A 17,190-nucleotide genomic window follows, 5' to 3' on the forward strand; every position below is an offset into this window, starting at 1 on the left:
ATCTAACCTAGTCACTCCTATTGCTCACACCTCTTCAAAGGAAATAACAACGGACTAGTTTTTTTTTCCTCTATTTCAAACAACTATACACATTTATAGATAACATCTACTCTCATCTAATCTATTTCCCACTGGGCAAGGCCAACACATTACTCACTTGTTTAGGAAACTCGCGTACTATAATCTCACATTTCACTTCCTTGCACAAATCCTTCTTTTTAAAATAAGGCACTTTTTGCAACAACTCCAACCCAGTCGAAATTTCCAATGCATCTATCGGTACTTGGAAACTAGTCAAGGGTGTCCTGTTCTCAATCACATCATTGGGTAACACAAACGCAGCACAACTTATCTTGTCATCACCATTTCTTTCGCCAACAATCAATTTGAAAAAATGCGTTGGAACAGCAATGTTTGGAGGCGATCCAATAACCTCATAAGTGACTCTATATTTCCCATCAGGCATCAATTTAGGTAAATACAATGGACCAGTCATGACTCTGACATTGTCATAAGAATTGGTTAATCTGCGAACAAAATCTTCAAAATGACTCCAATAATCACGGTTGAATCCGTCACCAACTTGTGGTGAAATATTAGTCAATAAGAAAGTTTCATCCATGGCTAATTGGTTATATTTGGCATCAGCGGCTGGTGCTTGATGTCCTCTATCATATCCACTGCGGAAATAATCACGCAATTTATTCCTAAACTTGACGGGAATTGATTCATCTTCTTTAAATATTGATTTTTTGCGATCGCCTGAATCTGAGTTACGTGTGATTGACTGTTTTGTAAGATGCTCAATCACCCAATATGGATTGCGTTTCGATCTATCATAACAACTAACAAACTCAGAATGACTCGCTAAATCATGGACAGGGCCAGGGAACCCATATTTGTAGAACGCTTCAGGGTTGATTGATGATGGATCAAATAATCCAGTGCTTCCATTGGATTTGGATGGACCTGGTAAGTTTGATGAAGAGCTTGGTGGTGGCAGGTTGGATGTAGAAGATGATGATGGAGAACTTGATGATTTGCCAAAATTCCAGAAATAAGACGCGATTCCTAGAGTGCCTAAACCAAATGAGGACTTGAGAACAATTCGCGACATGTTAGTAAATATGTACTGGGGGCGGGGCTTAGCTCCTGATTTCAGCGTATATATAGAACTGTGTGGTTCTCAGGGTGGTGTAATTGTTCAAAATCAGCAAAAGGTGAAGAAAGTTTGACCTTTGGTTGTAAAATATTTTTCGTCTCCTTTTTTTTACATTCATTTGCACTTTTTACATTTCATCATCTTTCTACTTTACTTCAGTGTTAAACTATATCCAAACTTATCTCTATACATTTTGAATCGAACTCTTTTTGGTAAATTTAACTGGTGCTATTCCAACAGTGTTGCCTTCCAAATTATAATACAAATAAGCATTTCTTAAGAAATCATCCCCCATTGAAGGATACCCTTCATCATCAAAAATACTAAAAATACAAGTATTTTCTTCAGATCTCTTATTTGGTGCATTGTATTGTTTTACAGTGATGATAAAATCGGACAATGGTGCAGTAACATTAACCCCCTTAGCAAAATTAAAGCTGATATTTTCTTTACTCCGTCTTAAATCACAGTCAACGATATAGGTTTCTAACTCTTCCGAAAAGGTTCCATTCAAGTCTTCTGCAATACCTTCGATTATGTTTTTAGGTAAATAAGAAAATGAGGATCCTATGTCTAACAATAATTCATTGGTGTAATTGTTCAAGACTTGGCTATTGAATGTGACTCCTTCAAACGGTACTGTTATGTCAGTCTTTGACGTAATTGGCAATTCAACCAAGTTGCCATAGTATTTGGCATGATCAATTCCACCAAATAAAACAGTACCCGACTTACTTGTTCTCTTATTCAAAAATATTGAATATGCAACTTTATCAATGAAACCTTGTTTCTTCATAGAAATGGGTAAATTATCATAAGTTGAATTATCCACCGTTGACTCTAAAGACGTAAGCCCAATACCCAAAACACCAACATCAGACGATGACGAAGTAGCAACAGCAAACTCTTGTTGCTTGACCGATGCATTACCAATTTTCACAGTGTCTTTAACAAATGTCCCATTACCTGAGGTTCCATCAGCATACAAAATGGAAAATGGTTGACTCAAATTAGTAAATGTTGACGACTTTTGTGGTGAATAGGTGCCCGCTTTTTTGCAATCCACATCAATGCATGTTGCATCAGATTCAACGACCCATAAGTCACTGGAACCAGTATCAATTAAAATCTTGCTCTTTTGTTTATGGGATCCTAACTCAAGTACAACTGAGTAATAGGTCTTTTCATTTTTGATTTTAGCGCTGACAGTATCACGTTTGCCTTGCCCATGTTGAGTTTCTGAACGCTCCGTCAAGAAATAAGCACCAGATGAGGATTCTAATTCATTGTCATAATTATCAAAGAAATCATCATCTTCAGCATTGCCATGAGATTTTTCGAAATTGAACGCAACTGTTTTATCTGATCTAGCTTTAAGTGCTGCACCTAGACAGACTGGACCCAATGAAAGGGTTACTAACACGTATTGAATCAAGTTAACAAACATAGCAATGACTTGTCTAGGGGGTTTGAAGTTGGTGATGTAAATTATTTTTCATAAATTCATTTCATCTGGGGAAGTATTTATATTTATATATGCATGGCAAGTCAGTCCGATTGGCATTGCTTGTATATGATATCAATAAACCTTCTATTTTCGTAAATTTTGATTGCCCATACTTGGCTCATTTTGAAAGCCAATTCTATTGTTCTGTCAAATTAGAAAGAAAATTGAGCGTTAAGGCATACATAACGGAAAAACAGAGACAATAGGTTTCTATAATGCAAGGGGGGTTATATAGTGTTGTTTTTAAATGATTGCCCTTACAAGGTTCGGCATTTTTTGACATTTCTGTCTCGTTGAACCAATCGATGCCTTATGTTTGCCAATACACCCACTATGTGATGTGGATCCACAGTTTTTTTTTTTCATCAAAAACTGTTTCTTCAACTTAATTTAATTTTAGTTGGTTTTGCTGCAAACACAATTTTAGAAATGGTAGTTTATTGCGAGGTGGTTAGTAGCCAAACTTGCACCTAATCTAAAAATAGCTCAAACTTAGAAGTGGAGACCTTATCATGGACTATAGCAAGAAATACTTCATCTCATATCGCAAAAAGGTCACAATTATATAAAGAGGAAAATGTAAATTCCATGGTTTTAGTTTATACAAGTGCTTAGTTCCCGTCCATTAAAATTTACAACAGGAGCTCTTATCGATCTCATCGAGTGTACTTGGCCATTGAAAGTCCTTTTTTCCTATTTTCTAAGTTAGTATCTCAGTTAAGCACTTCTCAAAATACTTGTCACCCAACAAAGGATTATTCAAAAGTTTCAAAACACAATTTTAACCAAATGGCCTTCTTTTGATAACGAATGAAATTACAGCGACAAGAAGCTTTCAACTGGCCTGAGTGTAATTTCATTAATTGTTAGCTGCCTCACACCATCGTTTGCTTAAACGGCATCAACAGGTGAAGTAAATATAGAACAAAAGACGGGAAATGGAAATTGACCTCAAAATCATCGACAATGACGTGGTTGCTATACTTTCAAAGAGGGTTGTGGTTGCAAAACTGGTGTTATTTTTTTTTTTTTGGGAGGGAAGGGGGCGGGGCATTTTCTAGAAGTCATTAGCGAGTAAAGCTATTACATAATGGTGATGTGTAAAAGGTACGTATATCTCCAGGTTATAGTCACAAAGCCGACTGGGGGAGAGATCTTTTGGGTTGGTTGGTCGGTTCCATTTATAACTTTTGTATAACTTTAACGTTTGACGGAACAGTGCCTTTTTTTATTTTTACTTTGACAGAATGGAGGTGCCGCATAGCGGATATATCAAAGCAATCGATAGATAAGGTGACGCGGCATTTTACAAAAGTTTTTCATTCAGAGAATATTGTCTCCACAGTTTTGACAAGTGAATGGTTGAGTAATGGAAGGTAGCAGCATTCGTCACGCAGAGAAGCCTTGGAGCAAAGTGTTTGCAGAACTTCATTGTTGTATATAGCTCCGAGAATGTATATCGATCGAATTAGGAACTCATCTTGAATAATATTTGTTTTATTATCATTGAACAACATTCACCCACAATGGTTGCAATGACTTCATTAGCTCGAAGTGTTTTGGTCACTCTTTACTGTGCATTAGTATGTCATGGTGCACCAGTTGAGGCCACATCGAACAAAGTGGTTTCATACTCATTTGATGTAACACGCTTGGATTTATCTACCCAAGAATCAATCAGCTTTGAAGGCAACGAATTGAACGCACGCGAGTTTCTATATGCAATATAGGGCCAATTAGAAGCTAAGAACAAAAGAAGGAACCGTGGTTACGTTAATGCGCCGTTAAGAAACAAATATGTTTATTATGAAGCCGAGGTTGAGATTGGATTAAGAAATGAAAAGAATAAAGTTTTGTTCGATACTGGGTCCAGTGATTTGTGGGTCATTGCATCCGATGCTGAATGTATTGGCGAAGAATGCAAGAAAGATGGTACATACTCCTTCCAAGATTCATCAACATCCAAGAACTTGAGCATGTCTTGTCAAATAATATACGCTGATGGGGCGGGTGCAAATTGCTCATACGTCTCGGATTCTGTTAAATTTGGTGGTGTCACTGTCCAAAATCAAGAATTTGGAACAGCTGAGACTTAATCTTCCGAATATGGAGTTTTGGGAATAGGGTATCCTCCACTCGAAGCTAGTCCAAATACTACATTTTATGATAACTTCCCAATCAATTTAAAGAAACAAGGGTATATTAATAAAATAGCTTATTCATTGTATTTGAATAGTTCAGAGAGCACATCTGGCTCTAGATTGTTTGGAGATGTTGATAATGCCAAATATTATGGCGAATTGAAAGAACTCTCTATTTCTCCAGGATTTGATTTAGCAAGTGATTTTAACTCAGTCACTATTAATGGTGAAACCATTTCTAATTCATCTGAAGTTGTCCTAGATTCAGGACTGGGCTATATTTGGTTGCCTGGAAATATTGTTGACGCCATTGGCAAACAGCTCAATGGTACTTTTGACCATGATTTAAATTCATATGCCGTCAGTTGTCTGAGAACAGACAAGTTAACTTTTAACTTCCCTCAGAACATTTCAATTACTGCGCCAGTTTCCAATTTCTTGTATCCAATAGATGTGGTTCGCAAGAAAAGACCGTTGTGAAAGAATTGCTTTTTGGCTATTAAAGATGGTGATGGTTATTCGTCGCTAGGAGAGAATTTCTTGAGAAGCACATATGTCAAGTACGACTTGGATGACAAGACTATTGCGTTGGCCTAAGTAAAATATACTCATGAAAGTTCAATTGAAGCATTGCAAAGCGTTATTGAGCTGATACTGTTTTTGTGAAGCTGTCTAAATGTAGAGTAAATAAATACTGATTTGTTAGTAAAATGCTTATATTGTATACGTAAACGTTGTAAAACAACGCTAGTTCGAGTTTTTGATTGGGTCTCCTTTAGACCAATTTGCAACTGATTAAGATTTTCTGAATTGTTTTTGCAACAAAATTTTCCACAAGATAAGTAGAAATATTTCTTCATTTGTTTCAATTATCAAGACATTGCAAAGAGGTAAAATCATGCTACATCTATTTGCATTTCAAGTCGAACATATACAAAACAAGATGGAATAAGTTGAACATTCTACTTTCTCTTACGACTGCAATACTTTTCCATTGACTATATCATGTGAAATTCACGTGATTAACTCTTTTTGATTTTTGAGGACTAATGTGTTCCACGCCGTCACTTTCAGCCTCCAAAATTGTTGGTTGAAAAGTTAGACAGATGCACAAACATGAAACCTAAAACGTTTGCCAAAATTTCTCTTTCTTTGGCTTGAGAGAGACCCGATATGAATTTTTCCCAGGATGCAACACTAGGTTCTGCAATGAGATTGCAACACGTGCAAAAGTAATAGACTGCCTGGCTAATCTGAGCGTCTTATTTCTTTTCCTTAGTATTACTGAAACATGTTCCATATCTCTTTTGTAAAGCCACAGCCACATGTAGGATTAGCATAGTAAAATAAAATCAAAAAGAAAAGACAGAGGCTCTGGAAATTGCACAGGTTACGAAACTACTGTGATAAGAGACAATGTTATGAAACTGATGGGTTATTTTTTTTTGGGCTTGTGGGTGTGTATAGCTTTTTTTGTTGGCGCTACGTAAAATATTAGATTATTGCACAAACCCAACTGACTTGGGATTGTTGGGATAAACCTGCATATAGATCAAAACTACCAAATACAACAAAACACAAATTAAATAATACACCACACACACTCTCTCCTATCTTTGTTTTGTATATAGTAAACAGAAAGATATAGGTAATATATATTGTTAAACAATAAGACACAAGCGATGATAAAAAAAGAGAAAAAGAAAAAACTCCGACCGAATTATCAAAACAGACCCAAGAAAAGGACAACGCACTCACACTGAAATTTCCAACGTACTTAGCGCCGGTCATGTAGTATATACCATGTACTCAAATTGCAAACAGAACAAAGTTCACACCACTGCCTCTTGTCCTCTACAACTCTAGGCTGGACCTAGAGCGTGTTCGAAAGTAACAAAGTTTACTGTGCACGTGACTTCCAATATTTTTTCATTTTTGTTGGACAACTGTAAAGTAACACAAAAACTTCGCGCATATCCCATCGTAACCAACAAAGATGTTTAAGAATAAATAAAATAAAGGTTACATAGATATCCTATACACAACTAACTAAGGTATACCCTTTTTTGAAAAGAATGTAACTAAAAGAATATTATTATTATTATTACTTTCCACAAAATTCTCATCAAAACTTTGGGAACCCAAAAAGATTTTCATCAAACATAAATGAAATATCTATATATATACATATATTTAATTCCTAAATTTCCTTTCTTTTCTTATAATACCCCTTTTATTAACTTGAATTTCCTTGTTACACTTACCTCATAACTCAACTACGAATTGAAGGAGACATCCTTTTCACTTGTTATCTCCATTTATCTTCAAACTCCCCCGTACCTTCCGTTTGAGTAATTTTCGCATCACAAAAATGTCAACTCATAGACCTTTCCAATTGAATCATGGATCAATTGAACATACTTTTTTGGTTCCTCACACATTATATGCCAACTATTCACAATTGAAAGATGAATTTGTCAAAACGCTACCACAACCCACTGAAGGATTTGCTGCTGACGATGAACCAGCTAGTCCTGTTGAATTATATGGAAAATTCTTGGGTTTCATAAGTCAACAACAACCAAGACAAGATGAAGTTTTACGTCATGCCATTAGAGATTTTGAATCGACTTTTTTACAAAACAATGACGATATCCATTCATTTGCCGTTAAGATCTTACAAGATGAAACTTACCCAACAACTCAGTCCAAGATTAAGAACCTTGTCAAGAATTATTACCAATCGGTCCAGACTATTCCCAGAACTGAGTCTAACTTGTTATATCATGCCGCTAAAAAGACGGCAAAATTGGCCTCAATATTTGGTGGCCAAGGTAATACCGACGACTATTTTGAAGAATTGAGAGAAATCTACAATGTATCATCTAATTTAATTGTTGATGATTTATTAATCCCCATTACTGAAAAATTAAACCAATTGGTTAAACAAGATTCTGAATTTGACAAGATTTATACTCAGGGTTTGAATATTTTGAGATGGTTGAAGCATCCAGAAACTACTCCTGATCAAGATTATTTATTAAGTGTTCCGGTGTCGTGTCCAATCATTTGTATCATCCAATTGTGTCATTATGCTATCACTTGCAAAGTTTTGGGATTGAATCCAGGTGAGTTGAGAGATTTAACTTCTTGGTCAACCGGTCACTCACAAGGTTTAATTACTGCCGTTGCCATTTCTGGTTCTACTTCTTGGGAGTCATTTTTATCCAATGGTATCAAGGCTTGTTCATTTATGTTTTTTATTGGATCGAGATGCTTGAGTACTTATCCAAGAACCACATTGCCACCAACCATGTTGCAAGACTCATTGAATCACGGTGAAGGTAGACCATCTCCCATGTTGTCAGTTAGAGATTTGCCAACTTCAAAAGTTGAGAAATTTATTCAACAAACAAATGCTCATTTGCCAAAAGAAAAACATATTGCCATTAGTTTGGTCAATGGTGCTAGAAACTTGGTGTTGTCAGGTCCACCAGAGTCTTTATATGGTTTCAATTTGAACTTGAGAAATGTTAAAGCACCAAATGGATTAGACCAATCACGTATTCCATTTAGTGAAAGAAAATTGAAATGCTCCAATAGATTTTTGCCAATTTTTTCACCATTCCATTCACATCTTTTAGCTGATGCTACTGAAGTTGTTTTACAAGATATTGAAAATATCGCCTTTAATGAATTGCAAATCCCCGTATATGACACGTTTGATGGAAGTAATTTGCAAGGCAAGACACCAGCTGACTTGAATGCCAGGTTAGTCAAGTTGATCACTGAATTACCTGTTCATTGGGAATTGGCAACTGATCATGAAGCAACCCACATTCTTGACTTTGGACCAGGTGGAGTTTCCGGTTTGGGTGTTTTGACCCACAGAAACAAAGAAGGTACTGGTGCAAGAATTATCATTGCCGGTGCCTTGGATTCCAATCCATTGGATGATGAATATGGTTTTAAGCATGAAATTTTCCATAGATCGGAAGATCGTCAAATCAAATGGGCACCAAATTGGTTACAAGAATACAAGCCAACATTGGTCAAAACTTCAAAGGGAAAGACTTATGTCAATACCAAGTTTTCGCAATTGTTGGGAAGAGCACCATTGATGGTTCCAGGTATGACTCCAACAACCGTTAATCCAGACATTGTTGCTGCATCGTTAAATGCCGGATACCATATTGAAATTGCTGGTGGTGGTTATTTCGAACCGGTACTGATGACCAAGGCTATTGACAAGGTTGTTGAAAATATCAAACCTGGGTTTGGATTAGGTATCAACTTGATTTACGTCAATCCAAGAATGTTGCAATGGGGTATTCCGTTGATCAAGGATTTGAGAGAAAAGGGTTATCCTATCCAATCATTAACCATTGGTGCTGGTGTTCCATCGTTGGAAGTGGCAACTGAATATATCGAAGAGTTGGGATTGACCCACTTGGGATTGAAACCAGGTTCAATTGATGCCATTAGCCAGGTTATTACAATCGCCAAAGCCCATCCAAACTTTCCAATCGTTTTGCAATGGACTGGTGGTAGAGGAGGTGGTCACCATTCGTTTGAGGATTTCCATCAACCAATTATCCAAATGTATTCCAAGATTAGAAGATGTTCCAATATAGTTTTGGTTGCTGGTTCTGGATTCGGATCAGCTGAAGACACTTATCCATATTTGACTGGTTCATGGTCAAAGAAATTCAACTATCCACCTATGCCATTCGATGGTGTTTTGTTTGGATCGAGAGTCATGACAGCTAAAGAAGCCAAGACTTCGTTGGAAGCTAAAAAGTTGATTACTCAATGTCCTGGTGTTGAAGATTTGAAATGGGAACAAACATACAAGAAACCAACTGGAGGTATAGTTACTGTCCAATCAGAGATGGGTGAACCAATCCACAAGATTGCCACTAAAGCCGTTATGTTTTGGAAAGAATTGGATGAAACCATTTTCAATTTACCAAAGAATAAGCTTGTTGAAGGTTTGAATAAAAAGAGGGATTACATCATTGACAAGTTGAATAAAGATTTCCAAAAGCCATGGTTTGCCAGGAATAGTCAAGGTGTTTGCGACTTGCAAGACATGACTTATCAAGAAGTTGCCAATAGATTGGTTGAATTGATGTATGTCGAGAAGTCAAAAAGATGGATTGATCTTTCATTAAGAAATTTCTTTGTTGATTACCTTAGACGTGTTGAAGAAAGATTTACCACCGAAGACGATGCTGTCTCTTTGATTCAAAACTATGCTCAATTGCAAAACTCACCACAAGAATTTACTAATGAGTTTTTCAACCATTTCCCATTGGCTAAAACCCAATTGATTTCAGAAGAGGACTGTGATTTCTTTTTAATGTGTGCTTCTAGACCATCGCAGAAGCCAGCACCATTTGTGCCCGTTTTGGATGAACGTTTTGAATTTTTCTTCAAAAAGGATTCGTTATGGCAATCTGAAGACTTGGAAACTGTTGTTGATGAAGATGTGCAAAGAACTTGTATTTTACATGGTCCTGTTGCTTCACAATTTACCAATATCGTTGATGAGCCAATTGGGGAAATTTTGGATTTGATTCACGATGGACACATTGCCAAGTTGATTAAAGATGAATACAATGGAGATGAGTCAAAGATTCCAACTGTTGAATACTTTGGCGGCAAGCAACCACCAACCCACTTGAAATCAGTTGAACATGTTACAACTACTGATGGTAAGTCTGAAGTTGTTTATGAAATCAAATCAAATGTTCCTGATAAAGAGGCATGGTTGAAGTTGTTGCAAGGCTCAGAATTAAATTGGTTACAAGCTTTGATTTCAACCGATAGAATTGTTCAAGGCTCCAAGCATGCTTCCAACCCACTTCATGATATTTTGGCTCCAACTCCACATTCTCAAGTTGTCATCAACAAGCTGAGCCATACATTGACTGCTTATGAGAGAGTTAAAGGTGATTTGGTCCCAGTTGTCGAAATCAAGTTGTTGAAGGATAACGTCATCCAATTTTCCTTGATTGAACACAGAACAGCTGATGGAAATCCAGTTGCATTACCATTTTTGTACAAGTACCAACCAGAAGATGGATTTGCTCCAATTGTCGAAGTTATGGAATCAAGAAACGATAGGATTAAAGAATTTTACTGGAAGTTATGGTTTGGCTCTAAAATTCCATACGACTTGGACATTAATGTTGAAGAACAAATTTTGGGTGATGAAGTCACCGTTACTGGTAAAGATATTGCTGAATTCACTCATGCTATTGGTAACAAATGTGAAGCGTTTGTCAATAGACCAGGTAAAGTCACATTGGCTCCTATGGATTTTGCTATTGTCGTAGGATGGCAAGCTATTATCAAGGCTATTTTCCCCAAGACTGTTGATGGAGACTTGTTGAAATTGGTTCATTTATCCAATGGGTACAAGATGATTCCAGGCGCTGCTCCATTGAAAAAAGATGATGTTGTCTCAACCAAGGCGGAGATTAAAGCGGTGTTGAATCAACCAAGTGGTAAATTAGTTGAAGTTGTTGGTACTATTTACCGTGACTCACTCCCAGTTATGGAAGTTTCCTCACAATTTTTGTACCGTGGTGAATATGTTGATTACGAAAACACATTCCAGAAAGTCACTGAGACCCCAGTTCAAGTTGCCTTTAAGTCTTCTAAGGATTTGGCAGTCTTGAGATCTAAAGAATGGTTCCATTTGACTAAAGATGTTGAGTTTGATGTATTGACATTTAGATGCGAGTCATTGTACAAGTTTAGGTCGGCCAATGTTTACTCATCAATCAAGACTACAGGACAAGTGTATTTGGAATTGCCCACCAAGGAAGTTGTTCAAGTTGGTGAAGTTAATTACGAAGCTGGTGTTTCTTACGGTAACCCAGTGACTGATTATTTTGCTCGTCATGGTAAAACTATTGAAGAAGCTGTTTCGTTTGAAAATGCCATTCCACTTTCATCTAGTGAAGAATTGATTTCGAAAGCTCCAGGTACCAATGAACCATATGCTATTGTTTCTGGTGATTATAATCCAATTCATGTGTCACGTGTGTTTGCTGCATATGCTAAATTGCCCGGTACAATTACCCATGGTATGTATTCTTCAGCTTCCGTTAGAGGTTTGGTTGAGGAATGGGCTGCTAATAACTTTGCTTCCAGAGTTAGAGCTTTCAAATGTGATTTTGTTGGCATGGTTTTGCCTAATGATACATTGCAAACCACTATGGAACACACGGGTATGATTAATGGCCGTAAGATTATCAAGTTCCAAACCAAGAATATTGAAACTGATGCACCAGTATTGGTTGGAGAAGCTGAAATTGAACAACCAACTACCACCTATGTGTTTACTGGTCAAGGTTCCCAAGAACAAGGAATGGGTATGGACTTGTACAATTCATCCGATGTTGCTAAAGAAGTCTGGGATAAAGCTGATCAACACTTTGTCAATAATTATGGTTTCTCAATTTTGGATATTGTACAAAACAATCCAAAGGAATTGACGGTTCATTTCGGTGGTGCCAAGGGTAGAGCCATTAGAGACAATTATATTGGAATGATGTTTGAAACTATTGGAGAAGACGGTGAATTGAAATCGGAAAAGATCTTCAAGGGTATTGATGAAACTTCGACATCATTTACATTTGTTTCTCCAACTGGATTATTGTCAGCTACGCAATTTACTCAACCAGCATTGACGTTGATGGAAAAGGCTGCTTATGAAGATATCAAGCTGAAGGGGTTGATTCCACTGGATATCATGTTTGCCGGTCATTCATTGGGTGAGTACTCGGCATTGAGTTCATTGGCCAATGTTATGCCAATTGAATCTTTAGTTGATGTTGTGTTTTACCGTGGTATGACTATGCAAGTTGCCGTCCCTAGAGATGATTTGGGTAGATCCAATTATGGTATGTGTGCTGTGAATCCAAGCAGAGTTAGTGCTACATTTAATGATGCCGCTCTTAGGTTTGTTGTTGATGAAACATCAAGTAGAACTGGATGGTTGTTGGAAATTGTCAATTATAATGTTGAAAACCAACAATATGTTACTGCTGGTGATTTACGTGGTTTGGATGCATTAACCAATGTTCTCAATGTATTGAAATTGAACAAGATTGACATTGTTAAATTACAAGAACAACTTTCAATTGAAGCTGTTACGCAACATCTTCATGAAATCATTGATGAAGTGAAGCAAAAGACGTTGGCTAAGCCTCAACCAATTGAATTGGAAAGAGGTTTTGCCGTTATTCCATTAAAGGGAATTGATGTACCTTTCCATTCATCATATTTGATGTCGGGAGTTAAACCATTCCAAAGATTTTTGTGCAAAAAGATCCCTAAGTCTTCAGTCAAGCCTCAGGATCTTATTGGTAAATATATCCCCAACTTGACAGCAAAACCATTTGAATTGACAAAGGAGTATTTCATTGATGTTTACAATTTGACTAAATCGGAAAAGATTAAAAAGATTATTGACAATTGGGAGAAATTTGAACAAATGTGATGTCGAAGATAGATTTAGTATAGAAGAGGGTGTTTTATATATAGTTTGATTTTTTTAATTTTAATCTTAATTTGATATTTATTTCGTGGAACAAATTTAACTGTAAAGCACTCTTATACAACACATTCTTTCTACAATGGTTTGCTCAAATACCACCGACTAAAGGACTCGAGATATTCACGGGAGTGAACTTCTTTGGCAACGAAACTCTTGAGAATCTCGATTTCAATCGTTGAGTAACCAAATCCATATCCAAATGCCTAGTCAAACTGATTCTAGGAATACATCCAATATAATGATCATCATCCAATTGAACATCCAATGGGTCTTGCGTATGACATCCGGGACTTAGCGACAACCTAATTGAGTGCTTTTTGCCCAATGGACTAGTTGGATCGTCAGCTTCGTACAACTCAAATACAATTTGGGATAAGTAGTCCAACTCAGGCAAGGCATTTCTGGCAATTTTCATTGGCAATTGCGATCCATAAATTACATTAAGTAAAGTGTAAATGTGACTTTCTTTGGTAAAGTAGTTGACCACTGATGGTGAAGATATATTCTTCTTCATGTCTTGGATATCAGACAAGATTTGTTTTGCCAATGGTAATGAAGTTAACAACCCAATATCCAACTTCTCCTCATCCTTAATACCATACTCTTGAGGACATATGAAATCAAACAACACTTTTGACAACCGGTACAACTCTCTCAATCTAGCATATGTAGGATAATCGAATGGATTCTCGGGAGCTTTAGCGTTTTTGGTATTGGATCCTTCTCCTGCACCAACGCTGGCACCACTCAAGACCCAACCCAAAGATCCTGCTGATGCTGTATTTGAAGTATGCAATTGTGTACTGGAGTTGCTATGTGATGTAGATGCCGATCCGTTATTATCGGGAAGTTTGAAATTATTCATGGCCAAGATATTAATTGGATATTCACTAACCAACCCAGAAGAGTTGACCGTACCACCACATGTTTCTCTCAATCTTTCCAACAACACTTCATCATGAGGATCATATGCGAAAACCTTTTGCAAGAAATGACGATTATGCAAAGCATCGTATTTCATTGTATCATATAATTCGGAAATTTTCGATGGATGTGTCTTTTCAACACTGATAAATTCTTGAAATAACTTGTCCCAGCGTTCTTTAAACAAGTAGGGATCTTCGCCACAACACCAATTTGGTTGGAACTCGGCCACATTCTTAGTCTCAAAATTGTAATTCATGATTTGATGGTAAAAATTCATCAATTCACAAACACGTTTAATGACAACAAACGGTTGCGGCATTTTGGGCGGCCAAGTAAATTGCGGTGGTGCTTCGGCACCTTGTCTTAATAATGGCTTCAACTTCTTCTTCACTTTGTCCATCAAATCCTTGGCGGCATTTGAATCGTCCAATAAATCCTTACGAACAATAAGGAAATCATCAGGTAATGGTTCCTTGGTCAATCCAAGAAGCGACGTGGTGAAATATTGAGCACTAGTAATGACTCTTCTTTCAGACGATGTGTAGACCTTGACATCATCCAACGCTTCACGATTCAACAACTTCAAGTTCTGTCTCATTTGCTCTCCAACATCGGATGCTTGATGTTTGGCAGAATGGGTAGCTTCACCACCCCATTTAAGGATAAGTTGCACTTTATCAACCAATTCTGGATTCTCACTATTTAACGACGGCTTGATCTGGACCTTTGTACCGGGGAAATTCATCTTCTTTTCCAACGCAACCCTCAATTGTTTCAATTTAGCGGGGTCTTCCAATTTCTTTTCCTCGGCAATCTTGACAGTTTCTAAAACCACTTGCAAATCAGCAACGGCACGAATAATCACTTCTTCCGTATGACCCTTGAGAAGACTAATAAACAAGGGCGATTTGAACGAGTACTTGAATTTTTGCTTTGGTGTACGATCAGCATGTCTAATGACATTGACCATTCCTTTAAATACCCATTTCTGCTCCTTTTCTTCAAATTGACTGGTTTGTAAACTCTTTGGTACTCTGTTCTTTAGCAAATCTCTATTCTTTTTAGCTTCAAGGAATAAGCCTCTCAAGATGCTGGCACATGAATCATAGTATTCGTTATTATCCTTCACAAATGAAAACCCATTAACATCAATCACATATGATTTACCATTAACTCGCAATAAATCAAATCCACATATTGTCTGTTTGAATGCAGCACTAACGGATCGGGCCATAATTGTTTCCTCTTCACTCAACTCCGTCACGTATCTAATCTCCTTACCGTGAGTATTTCTTCTAACGATACCATCAACAACAGGAGATTTACGGGTTTCGGCATGGCAGAAATTGGGTCCCACAGTATACGCCTTGACATCTTCGAAATTATCGGTGTCCATAAACATTTCATAAATAAACGAGCCATCAGTTCTTGGCGATACCAAATCTGGGTCAAATTCCGATGACTTGTTTCCAATCTTTCTAAAAAGTTTTCTACCACCACCACCGGTGGCTTTAGGGTAGTAGATGTAGACATTATGGTCCTCTCCATCGACTGGTTTTTCGACAAAGGGTTTTTTAATTGTTTTGTCACCAACCCTCAAGGTGTCATCGTCAACCATTTCCCAATCAGGCTCTTCTTGATGAGTCAACGCATGAACCTTTTCATCAGAAAATCCAATCTCCTTTAATCTTTCAAGTAATTGGAGCTCCAAGTATGGCCCACCATCTCTGCTAATCTCCAATCTTTCAGGTGAAGGAACATTGGCATGGTTCAAGATCGCCAACACAACACGCCTATCCCATAAAGCCTTTTGAAGTACAAGATCATTTATAATATATGGTTTTCTATAATTGACATAAGCAATAGCTTTATCCAAGGGAAACCCAGTTGAAAAGAAACTAATCAAGAAATCACATGTGGGCCAATTTTCAATCGTTTCATCAAGAATAACCTTATCTCCAAAAATGACTGTTTCAAACTCACCATTTTCAATCAACCGGTTTAAAATTTTCCTACATGGTTTGGACAAAGCCTTTGTATCCATAGCACAAACCCCAATCTTACCAATCTTGGGCAATTTAGTAACGTGGTTGGGGTCTCGATTTGTAGTTTGCGAAAATGACTTTCTCGACGTATTTGATGAGTTGGATATCGTCTTGTTTAATCGTTGTCCTTCACCACTAGATGCAAATGTAGAAACCAAATTGGATTGGGTTTTGCCAGCACCTAGATTTTCTGCCGTCAATGGTTGTACTTCTTCCACTACTGACTCCGAAGTTGCATCTGGATTACCTGGCGATGAAGAAATGGACCCCAATCTCGAGGCAGAATCCTCCGCACTGGTTTTGGGGGCAAAAGTTTCCAACATTGGCGCTAGTGACGCAATTGCCTTTTCGGTAGCTGGTATAGGCTTATCATCCAACATCTCGGAAATGGTAGTACTTTCATCATTCTCAGATAAAGACAAAGACAATGGCGACATGGTGGGGAGGAGATGTTTCTTTGATCCACTTTCACTTTCACCTTCACTGGGAGGAACTAATGAGATTGGATCTGAATCTCGTTTCTTCTTCTCTGAACCCGGTATAGGCAATGACTGTTGAGTAGACATTTTAGTAGAAACGTAGTAAAATAGAAAAGACTAGGTTAGGTTGGCTGAATATTATTTTAATTGTTTTAATTGTTGAGTGAAATTTTGGGAAAAACGTGGTGCAAAAAGAAGCAAAAGCAGAAGACAAAAATTATAATTTTATCAATCAATTAATCAATTTAATTTATTTGTCTCTTTTTCTTTAATTTATGATAAAAGAGCAGTCAATTATACAAAAGATATATATATGTCATAGATGTAAATTATGCAAATTTCCTATTCTTATTAGAC

At 37.2% G+C, this 17,190-nt stretch overlaps 4 protein-coding genes across 4 annotated transcripts; 2 read left to right on the forward strand and 2 right to left on the reverse strand. All coding sequences in view use genetic code 12, as the record gives it.

Annotated features, from left to right (window-relative positions):
- Positions 1 to 121: 121 nt before the first annotated feature.
- Positions 122 to 2,609, reverse strand: CANMA_002641 (ribonuclease; the record flags this gene model as incomplete). The annotated part of the gene is made up of 2 exons (XM_051814732.1): positions 122 to 1,096; positions 1,353 to 2,609. The coding sequence occupies 2 exons, from the start codon at positions 2,607 to 2,609 to the stop codon at positions 122 to 124; spliced, it is 2,232 nt and encodes a 743-aa protein (XP_051671612.1).
- A 1,586-nt stretch (positions 2,610 to 4,195) lies between these two features.
- Positions 4,196 to 5,290, forward strand: CANMA_002642 (uncharacterized protein; the record flags this gene model as incomplete). The annotated part of the gene is made up of 3 exons (XM_051814733.1): positions 4,196 to 4,380; positions 4,459 to 4,647; positions 4,816 to 5,290. 3 exons carry the CDS (start codon positions 4,196 to 4,198, stop codon positions 5,288 to 5,290), a joined length of 849 nt encoding a protein of 282 aa, XP_051671613.1.
- Positions 5,291 to 7,181: 1,891 nt separating this feature from the next.
- FAS1 (tetrafunctional fatty acid synthase subunit) lies at positions 7,182 to 13,325 on the forward strand (the record flags this gene model as incomplete). The annotated part of the gene is made up of 1 exon (XM_051814734.1): positions 7,182 to 13,325. One exon carries the CDS (start codon positions 7,182 to 7,184, stop codon positions 13,323 to 13,325), a length of 6,144 nt encoding a protein of 2,047 aa, XP_051671614.1.
- A 145-nt stretch (positions 13,326 to 13,470) lies between these two features.
- AFL1 (inositol polyphosphate kinase) lies at positions 13,471 to 16,920 on the reverse strand (the record flags this gene model as incomplete). Its single annotated transcript, XM_051814735.1, has 1 exon — positions 13,471 to 16,920. The coding sequence occupies one exon, from the start codon at positions 16,918 to 16,920 to the stop codon at positions 13,471 to 13,473; it is 3,450 nt and encodes a 1,149-aa protein (XP_051671615.1).
- Between the last annotated feature and the right edge of the window lie 270 nt (positions 16,921 to 17,190).

Source organism: Candida margitis, assembly GCF_024628925.1.
Source record: "Candida margitis strain CBS 14175 chromosome Unknown scaffold3, whole genome shotgun sequence".
In the NCBI taxonomy this organism is placed as follows: domain Eukaryota; kingdom Fungi; phylum Ascomycota; class Pichiomycetes; order Serinales; family Debaryomycetaceae; genus Lodderomyces; species Lodderomyces margitis.